At 57.1% G+C, this 26,315-nt stretch overlaps 2 protein-coding genes across 2 annotated transcripts; one reads left to right on the forward strand and one right to left on the reverse strand.

The window, feature by feature from the left end:
* Positions 1-124: 124 nt before the first annotated feature.
* Positions 125-10,386, reverse strand: PRPF38A (pre-mRNA processing factor 38A). The gene is made up of 10 exons (XM_051999690.1): positions 10,159-10,386; positions 8,835-8,994; positions 7,387-7,508; positions 6,192-6,277; positions 3,517-3,630; positions 1,386-1,498; positions 1,209-1,235; positions 938-1,035; positions 677-725; positions 125-252 (listed from the first exon to the last, which is right to left on the reverse strand). Exons 1-10 carry the CDS (start codon positions 10,286-10,288, stop codon positions 210-212), a joined length of 942 nt encoding a protein of 313 aa, XP_051855650.1. The 5' UTR covers positions 10,289-10,386; the 3' UTR covers positions 125-209.
* Positions 10,387-10,555: 169 nt separating this feature from the next.
* On the forward strand, positions 10,556-25,316 carry ORC1 (origin recognition complex subunit 1). Its single transcript, XM_051999689.1, has 17 exons — positions 10,556-10,775; positions 11,865-11,973; positions 12,381-12,508; positions 13,503-13,681; positions 14,288-14,618; positions 17,166-17,448; positions 18,147-18,254; positions 18,429-18,756; positions 19,446-19,528; positions 19,949-20,050; positions 20,749-20,920; positions 21,418-21,525; positions 21,641-21,790; positions 21,888-22,007; positions 22,515-22,684; positions 23,101-23,188; positions 23,357-25,316. Exons 2-17 carry the CDS (start codon positions 11,876-11,878, stop codon positions 23,549-23,551), a joined length of 2,643 nt encoding a protein of 880 aa, XP_051855649.1. The 5' UTR covers positions 10,556-10,775; positions 11,865-11,875; the 3' UTR covers positions 23,552-25,316.
* The last annotated feature ends 999 nt before the right edge of the window (positions 25,317-26,315 follow it).

A 26,315-nucleotide genomic window follows, 5' to 3' on the forward strand; every position in this document is an offset into this window, starting at 1 on the left:
AATGGGGAAGGGTCCAAAACAAGTCTTCACGTCACAAAAAACTCGGCACAGCTCGGCTTAGACCAATTAAAAAGTCGTAGAAACTGGGGCAGGGGCTGGGGCGAGCTGCAGAAGGGGCCGACGGTGGCGGCCACAGCGCTGAGGCCGGTCCAAGCTGGCTGCAGGGGCAGACACCTTTGGACCCCAGGAGACCGCTGGTCAGGCATCCGTCATTCGTTCCCACGTCGGCTCTTCTTGTGGCTTTTCTTTGACCTGAAAGAACAACACAAATGACTTCACTCGGCTCTTGCCCGGTTCCCTCCCTTAATCAATGAGCATTTATGAAACACTGACTGTGTGCTGGGCTGAAGCCCACAGACTTGCCCTTCATCAAGGACTGTGGGGGCACCCACTGGGAAGTGAGCAGGAGCAAAGTCGTCTCTTTAATTGGTCAATGGGCATTTATGTGTGTGAGATATAAATGGTGCCTTAGGAGGGGCCTGCCCAGGTCCGGGCTCTCCCTCCTGTGGGGCAGCTCTCTCTCAGCCCTGTGAGCCCGACCGTGCCGGGATTAGTCCCATTTTATGGAAGAAGAAAGGGAGTGACCTCCTTCAGTCAGGCTCCTTACACAGAGCCCTATTCAGATCTCCCTCACCCCCACCCTCACATCCCCCACAGCTACATTCCCCACGGTTACCTTTCAGGGGATTTGGAGTGGCTCCTATGTCTGTGGCTCCGGTGGTGGCCTGTGAGAGGGAAGGAAATGAGATGGGGCATTCCCAGGAAACTGCTCCAGTGCGGTCCCTCCCCTGGAGGGGCAGCCCTCGTCCCAGCCCCATGGCCCCGTGAAGGGCAGGCTCTGAGCACAGAGCCCCAACCCCAGGACTTCACAAGGGACTTGGGGTTCGCGCCCTACAGCGCAGGGGCTGGACACGACTCCATCCCAAAATCGGGATACCTGGAGACTTGGATCGGGAACGGTGCCGCCGCTCTCGGGAACGGCTTCGGTGGCGTCGTGGGCTCTTGCTGCGATGTCTTTCTCGACGAGGGGATGGACTGTGGGGACACGGCAGCAGAACAAAGTCTCATCACAATCCCAGACCCCAAAATGTCCTGGAGACAAGAGCCTCACCCCCCTCACACCACAGCGGGGCGGGTTCTGCCCCCAGCAGCCCTGACTCCTGCTGCTGAAGCTGAACTGATCAGTTCCCCACTGCGTAAAGTCTTACCTCCTCCTTTTGGGAGAGCGGCTGCGTCTGCAAGGGGAGAAAATACAACTCTTTTGAGCATGTGCTGCCCAGCCGGATCTCCCACGGGGTAAAGCCGCCCTTCACCCCATGCAAACCCCAGTCTCGGCCACAGGAGTGACCCCTTGCTGGCAGAAGGGCGGCTCCTGGCACCCTTACCTCCTTGGAGAGCGGCTCCGGCTCCGCCTGTAGCGCAGCGTGGGGGAGCGACGGGGCTTGTCCAGGTCTCTGTAGCTTCTCCGGCGGTGATCTGGGGATGGGGCTCTCTCCAGCTGGAAACGGGCAAAGCACAGGAGGTCAGCACACTCATGGGCTCCGAGGAGACCCCAAAGGTTCTGCCCACGAAGAAGTCACCTCTTAGAGCCAAGGGACATCTCCTTGTTGGGAGGGCCCACAAATAACTTACATGAAAACTTTCTTTCTAGTTCCCATTGGGTTCTAGACCATCCCCTTTTCACTTTCCAGTAACAAATCCATCTCCCTGCCTTTAGTAAACCAGCAAGACTATAAAGACAGACGGACACACACATGAACACACACACACACACAGCCACAGTCAGGGCCTGCAGGGGTACCTCTCGCCTAGGGAATGGCCAAACAAGAAGCTGCCTGGCACGTGCCAGGACGTGATTATCCAGGGAAATATGGTAAGACCAACATACACTGAGCACAAAAACAACCATAACGGAGTCAGCCCAAGGCAATGACCGGCTGGACTCCTCATGATTGATGGCGGAAGGTCCTGCCCTCCATCACCCACAGAACCCCGAGTGTTTTCTGCATCACACTTCCCCAGATATAAGGGGCAGAGCACTCTAGAGGGCTGGGAAGGGGACTTGTCGACAAGGACCTTTTTCTAATAACAGTATTAATTCTAATAACAACCCTCCTCCTGGAAGCCTTTCCTGATTCCACCCCTGCCCGCCAGCACCCTCCCCCCCTGGAGATGCTTTGCATTTGGGGTCTTGGTCACTGCGGGCAGCTGGCGCATGGTGGGAAATCAAAAAGTGCACATCAAAAAGCACAGAGAGCACCTGCCACGCTGGCAAGGGGTTGCACCTACTTTCCAAGAAATTCCCCTCCGTTGCCCACCTAGCACCCAGGAGTTGTTCCTGGGATCTTCTGATGGCCCACGGGTACATTTGCACAGCCATTTGTTTCATCTTCCCCCTTAGCCCAGCTCCTGGAGGGCCAGGCGCCCACCCCCCCATGTTTTTCATCTCTTCACAGCACCTAGCCAAGCACGTGCTCCCCCCAAGGGGACCTACGGCACAGCTGGCATGTTGGGAGTGCCCAGTCAGTGTTACAGAGACACTGCAGCTGCCCACCTGAAGCAGCTGCTGAAAAGGACCCACTACAAGGACTTCTAGGTATCAGCTGCCAAAGGGGAAAGGAGGAATCCATCCCTCTTGAGACATTCTGGCCCAGGGAAATGCCTTTACTAGTGGGAGAAAGCAGAAAGGCGCCCCGTTCCGGGGCAGGGGGCCACAACTCAGGTTTGGGGAAAAGACGCCAACCTTAAAGCTAGAAACCAAAGTCCAGGGGGATTGTGGGGAGTGAGGGGAACCAAGCCTCTCCCCACTCTCATGGCTGCCCTCTGTTTCCAGAGATCTCTAGCTCTAGCAAGCGTCAGGTGGACAGTGGGCCAGCCTACACACCCACACAAGGAAAATCTTAGGAAGTGCTCCACTGGGCTTCTCTCCACGTCCCTTCCTGAGCAAAGGGGCGAGCAGGGAATTTACTGTCCCTTTTTATAGATGAGGGGAAAGTGCAGGAAGGCCAAAATCCCAGAGAGTGAGCAAGGGGCTCCGGACCCCAAGCCGGTACCTCCCATCCTCATGCTGAGCTACTGAAACCACCTTTTGTGTCATGGGCCCTGGCAGGCTCGGGAAGCCTCCAGACCCTTTCCACTATCGGAGTTTTTAAGTTCACAGAATAAAACGCACTGAATGACAAAGAAAGTCAATTATGTTAAAAGGTAGTCAACAATATGTTGAAATTCAGATCGACAGAGACAGAGACAGACTGACAGGGACAGATTGATAGACATTAGATTAAAGCCAAGTGTGCAGACCCCAGGTGAAGGCTTTCTAATCTGCAACTGGAAATCCCAGAAATTTCTCTGATCTATCTGACCCCACCCCACCCCCCACTCTGGGTGAGGCAGAGGCTGAAGGCTGGGGTCAGAGAGGCCTGTACCCCCTCCCGCCACTGCCAGGATGGAGCCCCAGGGGGCAGAGGTGCCCATAGCACCAAAGAGAGCCCAGGAGGCCCAACCCCGTGGCCTGACCTTATCGTCGTCGTCCTCCTCCTCTTCCTCGCTGGACTCCACGTCATCCATGTCCTCCTCCAAGGCGCTGACGCGAGGTTCCAGCTGCTCGGCCTCTTCCAGCACATAGCGCTTCTGCGGGGAGCAGAGAGGGGCGTCGGCACACTGGGGCCACGTGGCGCCATCACCCCCACTTCTAGCTGAGGAAGCGCTAAGGGGAGGGGCGGGTCTCAAGCCCGGGCTTTGGGGAACCTTTCCTGTTTACACCAAGAGACTGCTGGTCCACAGACAGAGGCAGGGAGGTTGCCCTGACACACTGGGGCCCCGCTTTGCCACACACTGGGGCCCCACCCTGACACACTCAGGCAGCGATCCCAAGCAAACCACAGAGCGCAGCCCCCTGCCCCAGCACTTCTGCGAGAGGAGGCCCCTCCGCTGAGGAGAAGGGCTTCCCTCCTGAAGTTAGAGGCCTGGCAATTAAAGGATCACCGATAACTTCGGAGAGAGCTGTTTCAATCAGTGATGAGCTCAGAAGCCAGAAGGCAAAGTGAAAGGAGCTTTTTCAAACCTATCCATGAAGGGCTGGAGAAACTGAGTAACAATATCATTACTCAATTAGACCATCTGAGGTTCAGAGATCTGGAGAGCTGGAAAGGACCAAGAAGCCTAGAATGGGAAGTGACCAAGGACATGAAGACGCCATGATAGTGAGTCCAGGCTGGCTCGAGGCCCACCTCTAACCCAAGAGTCCCCAAATAGCCTGACTGATTTCCAAACAGGCCAGAGGGATCTCCGGTCCCTTCTGGACCCAGAAGGTTTTGAGCCGGAGAGGCTCTTGTACAACACCTTGGCCAAAGATTCATTGTACTTTTGCTCAAAGGCCTCCAGTGTCAGAGAAAGGACCCTGATCCCCGGTAGCCCAATCCCAGTATCAGCTCATTTTTAGCAAGTCTCCCCCGTAACAAAGCACAGTTTGCTTCTCTGCCCCTTCCACCCATGACCATTAGTGCCACCTCCTCAGGCTACACAGAGCGTGACAAAACTTAGCAGGTAAAAGGAGAACCAAACCCTCAGCATGGGCCAGAAGCGCCCAGAAGCTTCATCCACATCTGTGACTCCAGAATGGACCAAAGGCTCTTAAAACAAATTAAGCCCAGAAAACTCCTAAGAAGCTGGTGACTTAGTCCCTGAGCTCAGCTCTCCAGCTTCTAAAACAGGGATCTTTAAAATAAGTAAAACTCTGTGGGACTAGATTTCACTATAATTGGCTTTCTTTGTGTATTTAGAAACGTGACTCTGAAAAGAGCTCCTGGGCTTTACTAGAACACACAGAAGGTAAAGAACTTCTGATGCTCCCTGTGATCTGGTCCAATTCAGAACAAGAACACAGCCCCAGGCAGGAATAAGGGCCCAGGCTCAGCCTGCACTGTAGAAGGGCTCCGTCTGCCTATCCCATACGGCAGCCACAGGAGGATGTATTCACATAGGCCCAAAGCTAAGGAAACTACAGGAAGGGGGCACACATGACACGAGTCCCCCAGTCTTGGGAAGAACGTCACAGGAGATAGAAACTGGCCTCAAAGCTAATGAGTTCTGAGTCTGAGTCCTGTCTGTTATGCATCTTGGCCGCGCGGCTCTGGGAAAGTCACCTAAGCCAGCCCGCTGGACAACTTGGAAGACACTGATTCACAGGGAAGGTGCCAACCTATCACCCCGCTATGAATCCCAAGTCGGTGCCTTTCCTCGTGCCGTGAGAGACAGGAATCAAGACTTCTGCTTGGCCCCAGAGGGCAAGGCTAGGAGCAACAGAGGGAATGTCCCAAGCCAGCCCAGTTCAGATTTCCTAACACTCAGTGTGGCAGGATGAGGGGCCTTCAGAGCCGGAGAGGTTCCTCATCCTCCCCGGGGATTCTCCACAAAGGCTTCCCTACGTGTCAGGGCTGTCCCGGAGGAAATCCCGATTTAGAAGCCGATCAGACTTTTTCTTACAACATGACAAGTACGGAAACACATTAAAAGGGACAGCAAGCGTGTAACCTGTATCAGTGGCTTGCTGTCTTGGGGAGGGGGAAGACGAAGGAGGGAAGGAAAAAAATTTGGAACTCAAAATCTTATACAAATGAATGTCAAAAACAGGTATGTGGAAAAATTAAATATTACTGAGGAAAAAAAGGAGAAGAAATAGATCTGACTGGCCCTCCCAATCCCAGGAACATATGGTCTCCTGGTAAGGGACAATTCAAAGCCCAGGCTGGCAGACTGTACCACGGTCTCAGGAGCCACCTGGTGGCCAAGGGACGCCGAGGCATCGAGCTGGGAAATGAGGCCGGGCCCAGGAGCTAGCCCGTGCCTCGGAAGCTCGGTCCCCGTCTTTCCTCTGCTGCACGGGTCTCACAGTGCTGGTGACAAGAGCTTACAATTGGCAGGCCGCGTGTCTCACCCCCAAAGTCCTCTGACCCCGCATTTTACAGAGGCCCGAGGGGGCAACTTGCCCGTGACCCATCAGTGACCAAAACCCAAATCCCAAGTCCATGTTCTCCCCACTACGCCATGTTACCTGTGTCTCCTTAGAGCCATGAGGACCAAAGTTCCGGCTTTTCTCTCACAATTCCTCTGCCCACCGCCCCTCTGCCCAGGAGCACAGTACAAGAAGACCCTCCCTCCCCTCCCCCTGCGAGGTGATTGTTTCCTCTTACCTGAAGCCGGGGCAGGATGATGTCACAGACACGTTCACTGTGGAGCAGTTCATCAATAAACTCATCCACGTGCATCAATTCAAACTCTGGGGGGAAAGTCCAGCAGCTCAGAGTGAGGCAGAAAGGAAGTGAGAAAGCCAAACTGCAGGTGGCCATGTCCAAAACCCCTGCGGGCAGATCTGGACCCCAGCACAGGACAGACAGCCCCTGAAGTCCCCAAAGATCTTCCAGGACAGAGATGGCCCCCGTCCTCAAGAACCCTGCCTTGATTCTGCCAAGTGACTAAAGTGTGACACCCCTGTGGGAGGATGCTATAGAAGGAATTCTTATTTCCAATAGCATTCAGTCAAGCAGCAAGCACTTATCAAGCCCCTACTATGCACCAGGCATGGTACCAAGTGCTGGGGAGACAGAATCCCTGTTCTCAAGGAGCTCACAACCTAATGGGGGAGACCACAAGCAAGGAACTCAGGACAAACAGGTCAAGAACAAGATCAACTGGGGCTGGTCTTGTAGAGAAGGTCTCACAGGAAGGGGGATCCAAAGAGATGTCCTGTAGGAGGTCAGATTTTAGGTGGGATCTGAAGGAAGCCAGGGGAGCCAGAAAGCAGAGATGAGCAGGAAGAGCACCCCCGGGAGGGAGCTCCAGCCCAGAATCTGGAGCTGGAGCTATTGTGTGAGGACCAGTGAGGAGGTTGGGGTCCTAGAGGCAGTGGAGGGGCATAAGGGGCAAGGAGACTGGGAAAGCAGAAGGAGGCCAGGCTGCAACGGGCTTTAAAAGCCAAACACAATTTTCTATCTGAGCCAATGTGGTAAGACCTGTGCCTTCAGAGGATTAGTCTGACAACAAGGTGTAGGAAAGGAGGAGACCCCAAATGATCTTTTCCTGAAGACAGGATGGGGAAAACCTCCTTATGAGGACAAAAGTGGTCCGGGGTGAGAGGTGCCACTCCTGGGGCTCCCCTCTCTCCCCATCTCTCCAACATGACTCTACATGAGACTGTCTTCCTCCTCGCCCCTCCCCTTCCTCACTGTACCCTCCCTCATTACTAATTCTGAAGTTTCATGATATCCCTCCAACCAAGCAGCCACTGGGAAGGCTGGGGACCCCATGGAGGGGAGAAGCATGAATCAAACACAAACCCAACAAGGCTCAGCGATCCAGGCTCCCAGAGCACAGCGGCCCTGCACTCACCTCCATTTCGGTTCTGGCTCTTAATTTTCCGATAGTCATTGTAGAGAGGTTCCAGATACTTGTAGCAGTCGATGGCAGTGCCCGTCAGCCTCATATACAAGGCCCCCAACATGCGGACGTACCTGAAAGAAGAATCAATGAGATAATCAGCAAGCCTAAGACTCAGAAAGAAGCACATTCACTTCACACACACAAGTGCCCTTCGCGACCCCTACTATGTCCAGCCCCAAAGAGATCCACATGCATCCTCGTGTGCATGGTGCCCATCCCTCCATGACGACGAGCCGTGGGGTCCGGGGACGCCCATCACCCAGGGAACGGCCCAACAAGCGACAGTACGTGACCATGAAGGAGCCCTGCCATGCCGGGAGAAACGAGAGGGAGGGCTCCAGAGAAATCCGGGCCAAGGGAAGTCTTTTGTTGTTGTTATGGTCTCTCTGGGGCCCCAGAGAGGAGCGATCCGAGCTCCAACCAAAGTGGTACTGCATCAGAAGGCAGGGGAGAGTGGAGCTGGGGAAAGGCCTGACAAGGTGAAAATCATGGGTCCAACCTCCCCCACAACCAAGGAGTCCTCTCGGCAATATCTCTAATGGACAGCGGGGGGGCCAGAAGCCGCCAGCCTTCAAGGCTGCCTGTGAGGAGTTCTTTCTGAAGGAGCCGAATCTGCTCTGCTAACTTCTCCCTCCTGAACGTAGCCCTTCTTCCACACGCCAGCCCAAGCCCCAGGACCCTCTCTGTGCCCCAGTGAGCCTCCAACTTGCTGTCAATGAGTCTCTTAAAAGGCACAGGGTCTGGCCAGTACAACAAACTTATAATCTTAGCTCACCTTCCATAATAGAGATTCAGGATTCTTTTGTGGTGGGAACAACAAACAGGTGGGTTCTATATGTCAGGCTTCCCCCCCGAGAAATTTTGAAGCAACCCTGGGTATATAACGTATGTAAAGTAGGTATACAAATCTAACATTCGCTGATAATATATTGCAATTTTGCAACCCCCACATTTATTTACAAGTTACAAGATCCTATATGGAACTGTGATCCACAGTTTTATAAGATGGGCTAGAAAAGGATTTTACAGCTAGAAGGGAACTCCCAGTCTAACTGCCTCAATTCACTAATGAAGAAGTTAGGGGTCAGGAAGGTTTTGCTGAGTTCAAGACCACAGATAATTATCAGAATACTTTCCACTAGAATAGAAGTCAATTCTTAAGATGTATTGAAAAATTAAAACTCAATAAGGAAGTAAAGAAGATCATGGTGTAGCAGAAAGGGCACAAGTACTGAGGGAATGAAGCAGTTAAGGGGCCCTAGGACAAAATCCAGGGGAAAAGAAGCCGCTCCGAGAGTCACGTGCTGGAGTCCTGGCCCCTCAGCCAGAGCGCCTGCGTTCCGGTGAATGGGGAACAGGACATTCAGGAGGAGACAGAATGCATGTCTCCCACTTACTTGAAATCTTCATTTTTAATGAATTCCACTATGATGTCCTTCTCCGGTTGTATCTGCAGCATCTTCAAGGTCAGGCACAGGAAAGGTGTCGGTTTGATGTTGCCACCGTAGACGCCCCCCACGAACCTCAGTTCCATGGCCTTATCAACCACGAGCTCCGCTGAAAACGAAAGACAGAGTGACGAGGGAATTCTAAGGCTACACCTGCAAAACCTCCGGGATTCGTCAGCGGGAAGAAGCCCGGCTTAGTTCTCAGCTCAGGGTATCACGTGAAAGTCTTAAGGCAAAAACTGGAAAAGTTGCCTTCCGTTATCAATGGCTCTGCCCCTTCCTATAACCTGAAAATAACAACAGTGCTAAGCTCGTGAAGGCAGCAGGCATCCTGAACCGAACACCCCAGGAGGCTGCTTCATGGCAAAGCAGAATCCCGGACTGCTTACTGAGGCCTTAATTATCACTTAATTGTTTAAAACTCAATTAGGAAAGACCCGTACTTACACAGCACCTCCTCTGTGGTGCTCCCCTCACAGCCACCCTGGGAGGCAGGTGCTGTTACTGTCCCATTTTACAGATGAAGATGAGACAGAGGCGAGGAGACTGGCCCAGGCACAGAGCTCCACTGACCTCCAAAGTGGCCCCAATCTCCCTTTCCTTCACGCCCCACCCCCTCTGCCCCATAACAGCCTGGAGCTACCCTGGCCTCCTAGGGTGGGGATCCCCAGCTGTCCCAGCTAGGCTGCCAGCTGCACTGGGGAAGCTTCTTCAATCAGGTGAGGTGGTCGTGCAGCTGAATGGGGGGTGTTGGGACCCCCTACAGGACCATGCAGCTGAATGGGAGGCGTCATGAAATGCCGACTGCTCATCAGGAAACATCTGACTTGTTGTATAAACCCGGGATCGGGAAAAAATTTCTAACGGGCAAAGGAGTCTGAGTGGGAAAACTTTAAGAGGCCCTGGTCTGGTCCAATCTGGAATGAACAGGGGACAGCCGGGAGTCAGAGAACCTGGGTTCAAATCCTGCCTCTTTCCACCCCTCAAACAGCAGTTGCTCTAGATCAAAAGCAGCAAACATTTACTAAGCCCCTACTGTATGCTGGGGACAGCTGCCCTCGAGAAATCTGTCAGTCAAACAAAGGGATCTTCAGTGTAAGAAGTGACAGCGAAACGCACGGGACCGTTAGGGACCAAACGTTCACGTATTCTTCTCGCACACCTCCCGGGACTGGGAGCTCACTCTGACCTCCCGAGCGGCCCCTCCGGAGCAGCAGCCCCGGCCTCGCTAGCTCTCCCCCTGGGGCCACCCTGCCCGGCCGCAGCCGCTCACCTGTGAGCCCAAAACACTCCTCCTTCCAGTACTTGGACTCGTAGATTCGAGTCCGGATGATCTTCTCCACCAGGTACTGCGGGTTAGTGCCGTGGATGCTGTGAGCATCTTTCACGGTACGATTCGCCATCTTGGGAAGCTCTCGGCGCCGCCTCCGCAGTCCTTCCGGCGGGAGATTTGTGCGTCACTTCCGCACGAGTCGAGCGAAAAGCAGAGTCCAAGGTGTGTCGGCGGGGTGACGTCACTTAAATGGCCATCTTGAAACCGGGCATTCGACAGCGACAGTGACGCCTATCTGCCCAAATGCGGTTTCACAACAATGACGTAACCAGGAAGAAAGAGAAGGCGGGGACGTAGGGGCGGGGCGCCTAGACGTCGAATGACTTTTTGAATCTGGGAGGGGTGGAAGAGGAGGAGAGGCGGAGACAAAGGCCTCGCGTCCGGACGTGGGGGGAGGAGAAAGGGGAGGGCCCTTTGTGGCTGGCGTAAGGGGCGGGGCCACGTTCGCCTTGGCGCGAATTTTTTTTTTATTTCAAGCTTCTTTCTAGCGCTGCCAGTGGAGAGCGGGGCGAACTGGGCGCACGCGGAGCCACGGATAAAGTGAGGGGCACGAGAGGGTGAGCTCGGGGTGCCCGCATGCCACCCCCTCTTTCGCACGCGGGGAAACTGAGGCACGGGAGGTAGCCCTTACCTAAAGCAGACTGAGAAACTGAGGCAGGCGGGAAAGAGGAGGGGGTCCTAGCCCCGGAGCGGCCGAACTGGGTGCTGCGTCCCGGACCCTCACTTTCTAAAGGAGAACGGAGGAAAGGACTTCCTTACAGCCAGGGCCAGGACCCCAGCCCACCCGGGGTTTCAGCCCCCTTCTACTTGATTGGGGGCAAAGAATCTGCCCCGGGCTCCCAACACCCTCCCCACCTCCCCCACCTCGGTCTACTTAAAGTGCTCGGGGTGGGGGTGGGGCGGGGTTCGTTATCAGAAACCCCAGAGCCCGCGGGAAGCGAGGATCCGCCCTGGGGCCGGGTCCCTTTTGAGCCGGGTTCCTCCCATCTCCCCCTGCAACCCTCACGCTGCCGGGAATTGCTATGGGTGGGCTGCGGAAAGAAGGTTCCCATGGAGTCCCACCCCCTCCCCTGGAGTCCTTAATTATCAGAAACCTCCCGGCTCTCGGAGACGTCTCTAAAAGCCGCTGCCCTTTGACCTGGGAGATTTGCTCCTTTCCGAGAACTCCACAAGTACTCATTAAGTCCTTGCTGCAAGCTGGCCTGGGCCTCTCTTCTGCCTGGCTCAGTCCGCTCCGAGGTGGGGGGAGGCGATGAGAAGTAGGGGCTAATTCGGCATTTTAGCCCCCTAGGTTGGAGACTTATCACCCCCTAACTCCCCCCTGCTGGGAATCAGTCACCATTTCTCCCCCAATTCTTCTGAAACCTAGTGAGGGGGAGGGGGTCTCCCCAGGAGGGCCCGAGTCTGGGGCCAGCCTCCACCTTTGAGAAGCCCTGGCCTTGCTTGGCTAGAGGGAAGCCTTGCGAACTAGCCCCTAAGGGGATCCCTGCAGGGCCTGGGGCAAGTTCCTTCCAGCTAATCCCGGCCAAGGCGGGGACACAGCTTGGAAGCCTTCTCTTCTGCCTCCCCAGGGGTTCCCACGCCCCCCAGGCCCGGACGTGCTCCAGGTCTTAGAGCCTGCTTTTTCCCCCTGCCCCTCCCCCCAGGACCAAAAGCCATGAGGAACCGCTATTTCACCAGACTCAAGGCCATACGGAATTACTCCTGGCACGACTTGGAGCTCTATGACAGGAAGCTTCACCACAAGTTCTACAGGTAAGGCTGCGGTGGCCCCGCGGCCGCCAGGGGGGGCTTTCCCGTAGCTTGTCTAAGGGCCAGCCGGTAGGTCAGTTCGAGGGCTTGGTTTTATCTTCCAACTGGATCCCAGTGTCGGAGGAAGGCGGGCGGCTGCCCCTTGGGTCTGTCCGGAGCGCATTTTGGAGACTGGGCCTGGAATGTCTGGGTGCCCTCTGGGCCTTGGTCCGCCCCCGGCAGAGCCTCCTGCGTTTTATCGGCCGCAGGTCCTCCCCCTTGGTCCCAGGCACACAAACCTGTGGAGGAGCGTTGTGAGCCTGGAGGCGGGTCCGCCAGACCCGATTGGCCAGTTCCCTTCCCTGTCTCGGGGTCTTGGGGACCTGATTTTCCTGCCCTCGGGGCCAACGTCTCCCTGTTCTGCTTTGCAGAAGCATTTGTGTGACGTCCCCAAACAGCAGCGTCAAACACCAGATCAGCGTGGGGGACTTCATGCTGGTGGAGGGCTACGATGATGACAACCCGTATGTCGCGAAGCTGCTCAAGCTCTGTAGGGACGGTGAGTTCCTCCGGGGAATGCAGCCAGTCCTGGGGGCTCTGGGAGGAGCAGCTGAGCCCAAGCCTCCCATCGTGGAAGGAAGGTTCAGGGAGGGAAGACGCCCAGCACCGGGGGGCTTAGATCAGGACGAGGGGGGGCTGGGAAGGAATGGAAATGAAGAGATTACCAGTTACAGACATCTAATATAGGATGGGATAGCGTGTGAGCCCCTTCTTTGGGGTGGGGAGTGATAAAAGCTGGATAAAAAGGGAATGGCATCTGGGGAGACTATTAGGAGGACACAGGAAGAGAGGGCTGAAGGGAGAGCTCCCTGATGGTCGGTCCAGCAGAAGCTGGGGCTCCAAGAAGAATTCCTGACGAGTGAAATGGTTTTAAATGGGAGGGTGTGAGGAGGCTCCGTCCCAGGGCCATGTTGGAGAGTGCACGTGGGAAGGGCACCCACACTCCCCAGCTTCCCTGGACACAGCTGTGTGAGGTAGTGAGGGAGCAGCATTGGTGGGGTCCGTTTGTTCTGGCCGGGGTCAGCTCAGCAGCGGGGCATTTTCCATCCAAAGCTGCATCTTACTTCCATCTCTGGGTTTTGTGCCCTCTTGGTTTCTTTGAGGACTGACCTGGAATTGTTTCTGACCTCGGACTTCTGGCCATTTTCATGGCTTATTTAAGCGTCTGGGTCCCTGTGACTTGCCGTAAGCTGGTATGGCTTTCCCCCACATTTGGGGGGCCTTGGACCCCTTACTCAGTCCGCCTGGTGAAGCCCTCTCTCAGAATCGCCATCTTGTGTGCCTGAAATGTATTTTAAAACCCCCAGGCCCCAAGTCCTGAGCGGTCTCAGCTCTCCCACCTTCCTTGTGAGGAAGGCAAGGACCAAGCGGCAGAGCCGGGGCTCAGGCCAGGATTTCCTGACTCCTGACACGGCTCCCGGGGGGCCCAGGCCGTGTCTGTCACCGGTGCCGCCATCACAAAGTGTGTGTTTCCCCTTTCTCTTCCTGCTCAGTCTCTTCCTCGGACTCTGAGCCAAACTCGCACGCTGTGGTTCAGTGGTTCATTCGCTTGAGTGAGATCCCCATCGGCAAGCGCAAGCTGCTCGGCCGGGAGGCCGCCGAACAGGAGATCTTCTGGTACGATGACCCTCCCAGGGACGTCAGTGTCAAGAGCATCCTCGGCCCGGCCCAGGTGAGCGGTCCCCTGAGCTTCGATTCTGCCTCGTCGGGCCCCTCCCATCATCCCTCGGGCAGTCGCCGGCTCTTGGCTCGCGGGCTTGGTTTTGTTGAGAAAAAGGGTGCGAGGTGTGGGGGGAGTTTGAGTTTGTGGGAACGCACCGTGCCCTGCCCGCAGCTCCCAGGCCTCAGTGACCGCTCTTGCGCGTCTATCCCACCTGGTCTGAAGAGCCCAGAGATGAAAATCCAGAAGAAAACTCTGGAGGGCAACTGCCTGATCCCGTTTTAGAGATGATTCGGCCGGGCTCTGGGAGGGGGGAGGGAGAGAACCCCCCGAGATGGAGGGAGGGAGGCCAAGCAGCTGTCACCCCCCCCCCCCACGGCTAAGGAGGCCTTTGGGGGGCCTCGGGAGATGGCCGTGGAAAGTTGTGGGGGGCCTGCCCGGCACGGTTCTTCCCGTGTTTCTGGCGCGCTTCTGGGGTCGGTCACTGTGTACGTTTCCACTGGCCGTGCTTTCTTAAGCCCTTCCCTCTGAAGCCGGCCGCAGGTTTGGTGGTGATGGCTCTGGGAAGGGGCCGCTGCCTCGCCACTGGGCCCTCCTCATTCGTGCTTCCTGATGCAGGTTGTGGCTTTGGCCCCGGAGCAGGGGATTCCCAAGGGGCCGAAGGACGAGCAGACGTTCTACGTCAGACTCTCCTGGGACAACAAGCGCTTCCGCCCCCTGGCCCCGAAGCTGCTTGCCGAGATGAGGAGGCCGCAGGAGCTGAGCCCTCGGCGCAACGCCTCTCCCAGGGTGGCGGGGACCCGGCCCGGGGACACTGCGGAGCGGGGGATCGGGCGCATAGAGGCGCGGCACTCCATCTCCAAGTCCTGTCCGTCCCAGGAAATACGCGCCAGCCGGGCCCCCCGTTCTTCCACTCCTCCTCGGGCCAGGAAACGCCTGGATCTCGGAAGTAAGTCACAAGGGCGGGGACGGCCTCAGAACCGGCCGCTGCGTTTCTCTTCTCACAAAACCCTAAATGCGCGGCCAGCGAGTCGCCCAGAGCGAATCCCCTCTCAGCTGACAGCCTCGCTCCATACTTTGCCAAAAACACTTAGTGAGGCCATTTGCAAGGAGCGCTCAGTCTCCTCAGCCATTCCTCCGACACGGTTCCCTCCCATCTCCCCCTTTATTCCTGGGGAGAAATAGCGAGCCGGCCCTCCTGCTTGCCAGGGCCAGTCCCTCTCCCTGCAGCCCGGATGCCTTCCCTCCCCCGTTAGTAGACGCCCCCCCCTCTCACTATCTCCTTCTGCCCTTGAATCTCTTGGGTTTACCGGCATCTTTCCTCCTGCCTCCCCCAGGTCCGCCTCTAGCCCAGCCTTTCCGATTCCTCCCCCATCGGCCCTTGCCTGGGTCTCCTTCGGGGAATCCTTTAACAGCTCCCTCACCTTCCTCTCCTTCGGTTCTTTCCTAAAACCCTCAGCGACCTTCCTGGGCCTCTGACAGGTGTCGGGGTTTGGGGGCAGGGCTGGGGAGTGTCCGGGCCATCTAGTGGGAGCTGTCTGGGGGAGGGGCCGATGGGACTGAGGCGGCTCCGGGCCCGGGCCCCTCTGTCTGCACGGAGTCGAGCGCGCCCCCTCCCTCGGTGCGGGTCACGCCGGCCCAGAGCCACGGCCGTCCGGCTGTCTGGAAGGGGGCGTGTCCCTCACTGAGAAACCTCCCCCTGTGAGGAAGTTTGCGCCGACTGTTCTTGGCAACCTGTCGTGGCTCCAAAGCTTGGGCCTCTTGGGCCGGTCCCTTCTCCATGACAGCCCTGCAGGGGGGACTCCATCCTGGGAGAGGGAACTTGAGGGCCGTGTCCGGGTACTCCGAAAACGGAAACATGGAGAAAGGCAGCGCTGGGACCGTGGGGACCAAGCGCAAAGAGGCGGACTGGGGGTGGATGCGGAAGGACGCTCCTTGCCCGTGAGAGCTGTCCCAGGGTGGAAGGGCTGCCCCTGGGAAGCGGGGAGCTCCCCCTTAGCAGACAGGGAGCCCTAGCACCCGGGCCGTGAGTGACGTCTAGCCCATAGCTCTTTTGCTCGTCTCCCATAAGACAGCAGGAGACTCGGTCAAATCCCTTTGCTGGAATTCAAAGCTAGTAACTCCCAAAAGGAAGGGAGACGGGAATCCAGGGCTTCCTTCTGAATGTTAACCTGTGTGTCCGTGGGTGTGCCCACCCCCCGCATACACGTATGTGATGTGCATATGTGCCACATACGTGTCTTATCCTGCTATTGCCGGGCTGAGCCCTTTGTGAATCCTGGGGGAGGGGTTGTTATAGCCCCATTTTACAAAGCAGGAAACGGGCAAACCAGGCTCCGAGGCCACCGTGCCCCAGCAGCCTGCAGGAGCTTCTGCCCTAAGCTAAGCTGGCGTGGGGGCCGAGCCCTTCCATTCCTTTAAGGTTCTAGAATCTCGTGAGGACTCTGGGTTAGGACTTTGGTTCTTGGCATTGGGTGTTTCCTCCTGTCTGGCAGCCACTCGCCTAGGTAGGGTTTGAAGGTTCCAGGCCCTTTTTGAGAGTCTCTTTTTCGGTGACCCCCGAGAACTTGCCAGCAGCCACCTCGGCCAAGTTTCCAGTATATGCCAGGGTATGATTCAGTCAGACCTCGCGAGTGGAAAGCCGCCTCCCTTACTGTGTCCTTGTGCCGGCCATCGTCACTGTCCCACCTCCGCCGGGCCTTTATCACAAGCCTCGGGGGCGTGTTCGCTTCCTTCCGAGGTCCCCACATCCCTCCTTCCATAAACCACCCCCTTCTCTGCTGGCCAGCGCCTGGTCCTGAACAGCTTCCCCAGAAGGAGGCGTCGAGGCAAGTCCAAAAGCTGTTGGCCTTTTGCCAGAGCCCCCGCGAGTGTTCAGAATACAGGCGTCCGTGCCGAGGTGTCGGGGAGCTCTCCTTCCTTCGCTTTTCCTCCTCTTTCCCTTTCTGCCCGGTGGTCTGTAGGGCGCCCGCCTGCCATGCGTCCCGACGCTTTCCCCTTCTTGTCCCCGTCTGTTTCAGCCATTCCCTTAGACGGAGGACTTCTCAAAGTGCTGGCCAGGTTGGGCTGCTGGGGGTTCCCCGATAACGGGCTCTTCATGCGTGGCCCTCCTCTGCTCCTCCCCGTCCCCGGGGCGTTCTGATCGGGCCATTCTTGCAGGTTTTACGGAGGCGTCTCAGGCCATTGTCTCCTGAATGTTTTCTCTGGCAAATTATCGTTTTTCTCTAGTAATGATAATTTTCCTGCTTGGCCTTCTGCTTTCATGGAACGGAGTGGTGGGGGCTCAGCCCTTTGGGTTTAGGTTGTGCAGCTGCCGGACCCAAGCCGTTACTCTCTGGGGGGACGCAGACCCATGAAATGCCAGTGTCCGGCTTCGCGGCTGGCCAGATCTCCGTCCAGCGGGGGCAGCTGCGCCAGCCTGAGGTCCGGCGGGGCGTCCGGCTTGGTCTGCGGCTCGGACTTCTCCCCACTGACTGCTCTCTCTCTCGGACCCCAGGCCCGCAGAGGACGCCCTGTGAGTCTCCCCGCACGAGGCTCAAGCTCAGCCAGCCTCAGCTTCCCAGCAGTCCCTGGAGCTCTCCGGGACCAAGTAAAAGGAAAGGGGCCCTTCCCGAGAGCCCTTCCCCCCACAAGAAGACTCGCGCCAACGGCGAGATTCAAGCCCTTCCCGTCTCCCAGAAGGCAGCAAAGATCCATGAGCACATGAGGCTTGCTCCTGTCCAGGGAGCCGTGGGAGCCAGCCCCCCCATGACCCTGAGGCCCCACATCCGCCAGCCCAGGTGGGTGAAGAAGGCTCAGGCTGTGGCTGCTCCGCTCATCAGCACAGGGAACGTGGGGGGAGAAAGGGGGGACAAGGAGCACGCCTGGGAGGGGAGCCCAGAGAACACGCCTGCAGGGGGCACACGGCGTCAGACCCCGGGGTTCCTAACCAAAGCCCAGGCTCCGCTCTGGGGTCCAGATGCTCCCCCCTCTGGTGTCTCACCCATGCAGTTCTTTGGTGGGTGTCGCAGACTGGGCCCAGGACCCCCGATGAGTGCGAGCCGCCGGCTCTTTGGCCGAGGGGCGTCTTGCCTGGCCCAGGAGTCGGCGTGCCCGGCAGTCCCTCGCCGCCGCCCAGTGACCCTGCTGTCAGTTTTCTCCTCTGTAAAAGGGGTGAGGAGGGTGGCCTGCACGAGCTCTGGGCGAGCCTGGTGGGGTAGTACGTGGGATAGCCCCTTTTGGTGAGGGGGAAACCAGGCTCCGGACACTTGTGCCCGCTCAGCTCTGAGGTGTCTCTGCCTGGATGGGGGCCTGGGCACTTACCACTGGGCAGGGGCAGGGGGAGATTGGGCTTTGTCGGGAAGGTGGGAGCCACAGCAGCTTCTTGGGAGGTTTGCTCTCTTCCCTCTCTCCCCTCCCCCGAGGCTGCTGCCCTTGGGTGCGTGAGCCCCCTTCTTCCCAAGGCAGCGCCCGGCAACGTCTCGGGGCCTTCTTGCAGGGGGGCCAAAAAGTCAGATGAGGAGGAGGAGGAGGAGCGGGCCGAGAGGCCGCCGGGCTGCAGGAAGCAGTCACGCAAGTCCTTGAGAAAGATCAAGGAGACTTTAAGGTAAGGAATCCCCTTTGCAGGGGGGATGTTGCTGCCTTTCCCCCAACCCCTCCCTCCCCCCCAGTCCAGAGAGCCCCTCAGGCCCCGAGCGGGGAGAGCCGAGAGCTCGCGGTCGTTCTGCGTCAGCCTGGTCCTGTGAGAGTCGAGGTGAGCCGGTCCTCCCTCCTTCCCTAGAATCCTAGGTGACAGGAGTTGGGACTCGGAGAGTGAGGCTGAATACCTGCCGGGAGCCGCCGCCTCCAGCCCCGACTGCAGCAGTGCCGAGGAGGAAGAGGTGTCCACGCCCCACAAGCGCCGGAGAACGCGGAGGACCACGCTCAGCGCCCAGCGCTCTGCCAGCAAGTCCCTCGCCGAGTCCCTCCAGGCCACCCCTTCCAAGACACGGTCCAAGACCCCATCCAAGACGCCTTCCAAGACCCGGTCCAAAACTCCTTCTAAGACCCCATCCAAGACACGGTCCAAGACGCCTTCTAAGACTCCTTCCAAGACCCCCCAAAAACCAGTAAGGTTCTTGTAGGTGCATTTTCTGGGGGGGTGGGATGGGCATCCTGGGTCAGGCTGTGAGGACTGAGAGCTCCAGCCTCTGGGAACGTGGCCGACAACGGGCCAGAAAACCGAGGCCACAGCTCCGTTAAAGGGGCCCCCATCAGGGGGCCGATGGGACGCCTAGAGCCACCCAGGGGAGAGGGGGGGCCGGGCACTGAGGAAAGACCATCGCCCCTGGAGACTATGAGGGGACAATATGGCCCGGAGGCAGGGGATGGAGTGAGAGGAAGGGACTGGAGACCACGGGTGTGCAGGCCTTGCCACAGAGAGCGGCTGAGAGAGGAAGGGGAGAGGGCCATGTGGGCTGGTAGGGCGGGGGCAGAGGGGCGAGGTCTAGAGACCGTAAGGCCGGGGAGAGATGAGGTGGTTTGGGAGCCGCAGAGGAGGCTTCTGGGACAGCGGCCAGCCCCCGACTTGCAGGTGGAGCTCCCCGAGAACAGTCATTTCTGACTTTGTTTCCCTAACACGTGGCCCGGGGCCGGCCCGAGAAGGCCTTCACCTGCCTGCGGGATTGACTTAGAGCTGTGCTGGCCCGAGTGGTGCAGGGAGGGAGAGTCTGTGGGGCCCCAGGCTGGCTGGGGGAGAAGTCCCTGGGGGGCAGAGTCCCGGGCCTGCGCTGTAGCCTCCTTTCCCCCTTCCTCCCAGCCTGAGCTCAGGACCCCCCAGATCCGCAGGCGCAGCCAGGCTGCCCAGAAGCCCGTCAGCGCGCTTGAGGAGGCCCGGATGAGGTGAGTGACCGTCCGGTGGGAAACGTTCGGCCTTTTCACAAGACAGGTCTGGGCCCGAGTTCTGACACGGATTTGTGGGCCGTGGGATGGAGGGAATAAGCCTCCCTTCTGAAAAAGGGAAGCTTCCTGGGACGGGGAGGGGCCGGAGTCTGCTTCCTGATCCCGAAAAGCTTGGCTGGCAGGGAGCGAGGGGTGGCGGAGCTGGGGGGGATGGGGAGGGGCAGCCCAGGAGTAATGGGGGATGTGGGGAGGGGGAGGTCCAGGACTGGCAGGCCCAGGAGTAGTGGGGGGTCTGGGAGGCGGGGAGGCCCAGGGGGCCTTAGAGCCTCTCCGGGGCGCGTGGCCTCCATGCCCAGGTGTCTCGGCTGCGCTTTCATTCCGTTCTAAAGTCTCCCCCTGCCCTTCTGCCTCCCCTTCTAGGCTCCACGTCGCTTTCGTGCCCGAGTCTCTGCCTTGCAGGGAGCAGGAGTTTCAAGACATCTACAGTTTTGTGGAAAGCAAACTTCTCGACGGGACGGGAGGGTGAGTCACGCGGGGGCCCGTGGGACCGGGAGGCGGGAAAGATCCGGGCCGAGTCCTTTCGGGCAGATCCGGCCGGCCTCGGACACAAAGGAGCCCCGAAGGTCTGGACGCTCAGGCGCGCCCGTGCCGTTCGAGGGCCCTGTGGCCGCCGGCACCGAGTGAGACTCACTTCTTGCTCTTCTTGAGAAGCTTGGGGCTCCTCTCCAGAGAGCGGGGGTGTGGGCAAGCCTTCAAGTGCTCCAGAGATGGCACTCCAGCGTTGGGTGGGCCGGGGGATGGGGGAGAGGGTCTGACGGCCACGGGAGGCACCCTTCCTACGTGGGGCAGGAGGGGACAACAGGAAAGGGGTCTCGGGGGGTTTCCAGAGAGGAGGAGGGGGCAGGGTGGTTGTGGAAGGTTGCCTAGAAGAGGGGCTTTGGGGACAGGGCCTCAGGGCAGATTCAGGTCAAAAGTGTCGATTGGATCCAGATTAGGGGGGCCTTGAATGTCAGAACCTGAAACTGTTGTATGGGGCAGGCAAACGGGAGCCACTAAAGATTCATAAATAGTAAATAAAACCAGCGCTCGTTAGGCTTGGTGGTGCGAGCCCTCGGTCCTGGACGCACTAACAGCAGGGGCCTGCCCCGCTCTCTGTAGCCCCCCTCCCCCCCCCGGGGCCCATGTCGGAGCCGCGCCAGCAGCCGCCCTTCCTCCCCCAGGTGCATGTACATCTCCGGGGTCCCGGGGACAGGGAAGACGGCCATCGTGCACGAGGTGATCCGTTGCCTGCAGCAGGCTGCCCACGCAGAGGAGCTGCCCTCCTTCCACTATGTCGAGGTCAATGGCATGAAGCTGACCGAGCCCCATCAGGCCTACGTGCAGATCCTGCAGGTAAGGGGGCGGCCCCGGGCCCCCCAGGGGGCACACTGCATGTGAGGCTGCAGAGGGTCACCACCTTCTCCAGCGCGCCACGGGACTGGGCAGGGGCAGATCGCCATAGAGAGGCCCAAGTGCGGCCCCAGGTGTCGGGGGACAGAACTCTGGGCTGCCTGGGGTCAGGGGTTGCAAGTGAGCCTAAAGGAAGGGAAGGACTTGAGGAAAAAGACAAGATGCAGGACATGACCTCGTTTGGCCGGGTGAAAGTGAGCGGGCTGTAGAGGTCCCAGGGAGCCACCGGGTTTTCTGCAGGGACGCTTCCTCCCAGGAGCCTTTGCTTGTCCTGCTACACCCTGGGCCGGGGGGGAGAGGGGGGGAGGGATCTTGGCCTGGGGTCGGCAGCACCCCTGCTTAACCTAGTGAGACTAAACTCGGGGTGAGGGAGAGAGTCCACCACGGCCCAGGTGGGCGCACCTGCGGGGGCTGAGCCGCTGCTCATGTTCCCAACACAGAAGCTGACGGGTCAGAAGGCCACCGCCAGCCACGCTGCAGAACTGCTGCAGAGGCGATTCAGCCAGCCCGCACCCGCCCAGGAGACCACGGTGCTGCTGATGGACGAGGTGAGGGGGGCCACAGAGCCCGGGGGGCCAGAGCCATGGGAATTAGAGCCCGGGCGGCCAGAGCCAAGGGAGCAGCAGCATTAACCGATTTCCTCCTCGGGATCCATCCCGACAGCTCGACCTCCTGTGGACCCCGAAACAGGACGTGCTCTACAACCTGTTTGACTGGCCTAGCCACCGGGGCAGCCAGCTCGTGGTCCTGGCCATCGCCAACACCATGGACCTGCCTGAGAGGATGATGATGAGCAGGGTGGCCAGCCGCCTGGTGAGGAGCACGGGGAGCCTCAGAGTGGGGGTTGGGGGGAGCATGAGTTCCCCTGGCAGAGCGGCGTCTCTGAGCTCCTGTCCTCTGGGACCCTTAGGGCCTCACCAGGATGTCCTTCCAGCCTTACACCTACAAGCAGCTGCAAGAGATCATCGCGTCCCGCCTGCAGGGGGTGAAGGCCTTTGAGGAGGACGCCATTCAGCTGGTCTCCAGGAAGGTCAGTGTTTCCAGGGGGCTGCAGGCCGGGCCCTGCCCAAGGCCTCTCAGCCCAGCCACCCGGGGTGCCTTGGGGCAGCTCAGGCCTCCGACCCAGAGGAGAACAAGAAGCAGGGCCGGCCCTGAAGCCCCGCTCGGTCATCCCCCAGGTGGGGCCACAAGAAGCCTCGGCCCGTCATGCGGGAAGTAGGACGAGTTAAGAAGGGCTCCTGAGTGGACATCGTGGACATTCTAGCTCACCGCCGGGCAGAAACATATAAACACGATCCCACAGTAATGGCCCGACCCCTGCGGGGCCACGCCAAGTGGCTTCCAGAACCTCCCCTACTGCCCAAACAAGGCCTAGAGTCAGGTTCATGAGGAAAATCCTCCTCTGCGGTTCCCACTAAGCGGCAGCCCTGCTGGAGGCACATCACCTCCCCCGTGTCGTGGCCCCAGCAGACCACGCTGTCAAACCCAGAGGCCCCTCAGTTGGCGGGATCCTTCACCTGCGTGCTCTGGGTTTCAGGTTGCAGCCCTGTCCGGCGATGCCCGGCGCAGCCTGGACATCTGCAGGCAAGCCACAGAGATCTGCGAGTTCTCCGACCAGAAGCCCGACTGCTCCAGCCTGGTCAAGGTGGCTCATATCCTGAAAGCCACCGAGGAGATGTTCTCCTCTTCCTACGTACTGGCCATCAAGTGAGTGCTTCCCTTGGGTGCTCCAGAGGCCCCTTGGGGTCTGGGGGTCTGGCCCAGCTCCTCGGATTCTAGACCTGGGAGAAAGCTTTCCGCACTGCAACCTCTGCCCTTCGAGGGCCATTGTCCATGGTGATGGGAACAAACATTTTCTTTATCCATTAAGCACCTACTAAGTGCCAGCACTGTGTCAAGCATTTTACAAATGTGATCTCATTTGATCCTCACCACAACCTTGGGAGACAGTGGTGATGTTATCCCCATTTTACAGTTAAGGAAACTGAGGCAGGCAGGTGAAGTCTTGTCCAGGGTCCCCGAGGTGTTGCCAAGTGGCTCCCTAAGAATTTGTGGAACTTTAGCTAAAAGCCCTCAGGGTGGGAGAGCCGGGGCTCCAGGCTCCAACGACTGTCTTCCTTTAGGAACGCCTCCGTCTTGGAGCAGGGTTTCCTGAGAGCCATCCTGGCCGAATTCCATCGATCAGGCCTGGAAGAAGCCACACTGCAGCAGGTGAGCTTGCTCCTGGGGAACAGAGGAGCTTGCGTGGAGGGTGGAACAAGAGCAGGCCCCCAGCCACAGCCTAAGGGACTTGGGGAGGGGGCCTCCTGTTTCTCTTTCTCCCCCTCCCCCCCAGCCTTTCCCAGGGAAGTTCACCGCAGCTTTCCCTGCTTCTTCTAGGTCTACCATCAGCACGTGGCCTTGTGCAGAATCGAGGGTCTGCCGCACCCCACGGTGTCCGAGACCATGGCCGTGTGCTCCCGCCTGGGCTCCTGCCGCCTCCTGCTGGTAGAACCCAGCAAAAACGATCTGTTGCTGCGAGTGCGCCTGAACGTGAGCCAGGATGATGTGCTCTATGCCCTGAAGGAAGAATGATGAGGAAGTCAGGAGAAAATATATAATTTATTACAAATTATTGCTATTTTTAAATTCAGTTTTTATTTTTTTAAGGAAGGAATGGAAATAATTTTATCATGTATTTTTAAAAATTTACATTAAAAATATTTTGGGGGGGGTTCTAACACACCTTTGGAAAGTTAGAACGTCATTACTAGTCAAGTGTTTTAAACATTGATTGGGTTGTACAGAAACATTCATCACCTCAGCTCCCACAGCCCCGTGAAGACTGACTGATATAACCTGAGGTGATTGTGCTAAAGCCCAACCCATTAAAAAAGGAAGAGAGTAGTATCTTTCAATTATCCGGACAATTCATAAAAACGAGGTCACCACAAGTCACTGGGAAAGACATGGAGGTGAAAATCTTCTGGTTTGGGGAAGAGAAAGGACCTTGCTGTTTCCATTTGTTCACACAGTGAGCCCCAGCTCTGCCCTCAGGGAGCTTCCTGATCCCAAAATAGGATATCAGTGTGCAACAAAAAAAATTGGGGGGCCTGTGGGTGCATGATTTTTTGTCTGCAGGTGATTGTACACGCGGAGCCTCCGAAGCTGAGGTGCGACAAAGTAGGATCAGTTCTAGCTCTCGGCTGCTAATTCTGGCCTAACGTTGCCAAAGAAACCCAGGTCCTCCATCAGCCAGCAGCACACCATCCATATGTGGAGCCGTGGGTTAACAGCAAACGGAGATCAACTAGAACCCTGAAAAACTGCAGAAGAATTGTTTTGTTCTGGGTTAAAAGTGATACCACAAGTTGAGACGTCAAAAGGAATTAAATGAGTGCTGCCGAGGCTTGGAAGGTAAATTATCAGTGAAGTTCCAAAAGTACAGAAAATACAAAAAGGATTTTCTTGTTTCGGAAAGTAACGGCTACTCAGATCTATCAGAACGAGAGACCAAAATGAACACAGAACAAAATCTACTGATCACCTCAATCAAAATTAGGGAATGTTAAGTCAAAAATTGGAACCAAAAATAAAATCCAGTTTTTTTTTTTTTTTTTAAGTACATGAATGGAAAGCCTGAGAGACAATGTCTCTGGGTAATTAGACTTTGATCCTATTAGTGAGAGACTATCTCCACCCAGACCACTTAACCACTCTAGGCCAGAATTCACCTAAATGGGATTCTCTTTTTACTTTAATCAAAAATAAGCTTTCCAAGTCAAGTGGAGTTCCACCCAGGAATGAGGAGAATGTGTCATTTCTAGATGTGAATGAGGAAGTAATGAGAAAAAACCCTAATAAGCAACCTAATAATTTGCTAATCATCAGAAAAGGAATCTTTCCCCTCCACCCCCCAGAAAGGGATACACTAGGAAAAAAGGTGTTAGAATAGTTCAACCTTACATCCCAAGTAGAAGAGCACAGAATAGTCATGGGAGCAAGCTTGCAATGTCACTTAAGCTTCACTTAGAACCACCTGGAAGAAGGATTGGACACCACAGAACTAGGAAATCAAATTATGAAATAATTTTAAAAGGCTGAAGCATTCTGATCAGTGCAATAGGCAAGCCTGATTCCCAAGGATGACTTGGGATAATCCCTACTACCCATCTGACAGAAGAGATGGATTCAAGATACAGAGTAAGACTTTTTTTTTTTTAAATATGCGAATTTATCATGCTTGACTCTGCATATTTGTTGCCAGAGTTTTTTCTTTTTCCCCCCAGGGTGGGTCAAGAAAGAAAAAGTAAGCAACTGAAATTTTGTAAATAAAATAAAAAGCATTAAAATGAGAAAACCTGAACTTGTTTATGGCTTCAGCTGAAACTTCCAAGCCAACTCAGACCTGGCTCTTCTGACTTGGAGAAAGTGGCCCTGATGTGGGTGATGCAGACACCAGAAGATGACAGGCCCTGAAAGTTGGGGTTCTGTCCCGGGAGGAATTCCCAATGGCCATTCTCTTTGGCAAATGCTAGATTTAGGAGAAGGGGTTACAGACAAAATGAAAGGGTACAATAGGCAACAATGGTAAATATAAGACAAGTTCTTCAGTGGAACTCAAATTACCCAGTGGAAAGGGGGTGACCCCAAAGAGTTGGGGTACATCCTTAGCTGGCAGGCTAAATCCCTTTTCAGGATTCAGGTACTTCAGGAGTCCAAAGTAGGATGGCTAGGAGAGGAATGAGACAATGGAGCGACCAGGGCTCCTTCCTTAAAGGAAGGATCTTGAACAAGGCCCACGGGAGGTAGAAAAACCCAGGGTCTGATGCGCTTCATGTGGGGACAATGCTAATACCTAGCCTGCTTCTGGGGCGCAGGAAGGGCCAGAGGCTGCGATCCAAAAGTGGGGGTCATTCACAGGCCACGTGGGCCAGCTCAGATCGGAACGTGAAGCCCCTCTAGAGGGCTGGAGATGGCCAGCGAGTGTAGACGGCTCCTCTGATCATGGAAGGTGGGCCCTCCGGCAGCAACTAAGGACCCTTGCTCGGGGTCACCTTAATCCCTTGGGGAACCAGGCCAGCGAGCCACGAGGCAAAAACTCCCAGGCTGCGGCCCCTGCCGGTGGAGTGCTCTGGTCCCTCGGGACCCTCATACCCCACTTGCTGGTCAAGGTGAGGAGGGGGAGCGGGTACTGCCCCCTCCGTTCCGGCCTCCAGCCGCTGCCAAATTGACCATCCTTGATCTGACAAAGTTAGACAAAGCCCACCTCCCTAAGAAAAAGCAAAATCCTCCCAAACTGCCCCGGCCTCCGCCACGCGCCACAATCCGTGACCTGGCCTCCGGGGCTGCCATCTTC

The sequence above is a fragment of the Antechinus flavipes genome, chromosome 4, assembly GCF_016432865.1.
Source record: "Antechinus flavipes isolate AdamAnt ecotype Samford, QLD, Australia chromosome 4, AdamAnt_v2, whole genome shotgun sequence".
In the NCBI taxonomy this organism is placed as follows: domain Eukaryota; kingdom Metazoa; phylum Chordata; class Mammalia; order Dasyuromorphia; family Dasyuridae; genus Antechinus; species Antechinus flavipes.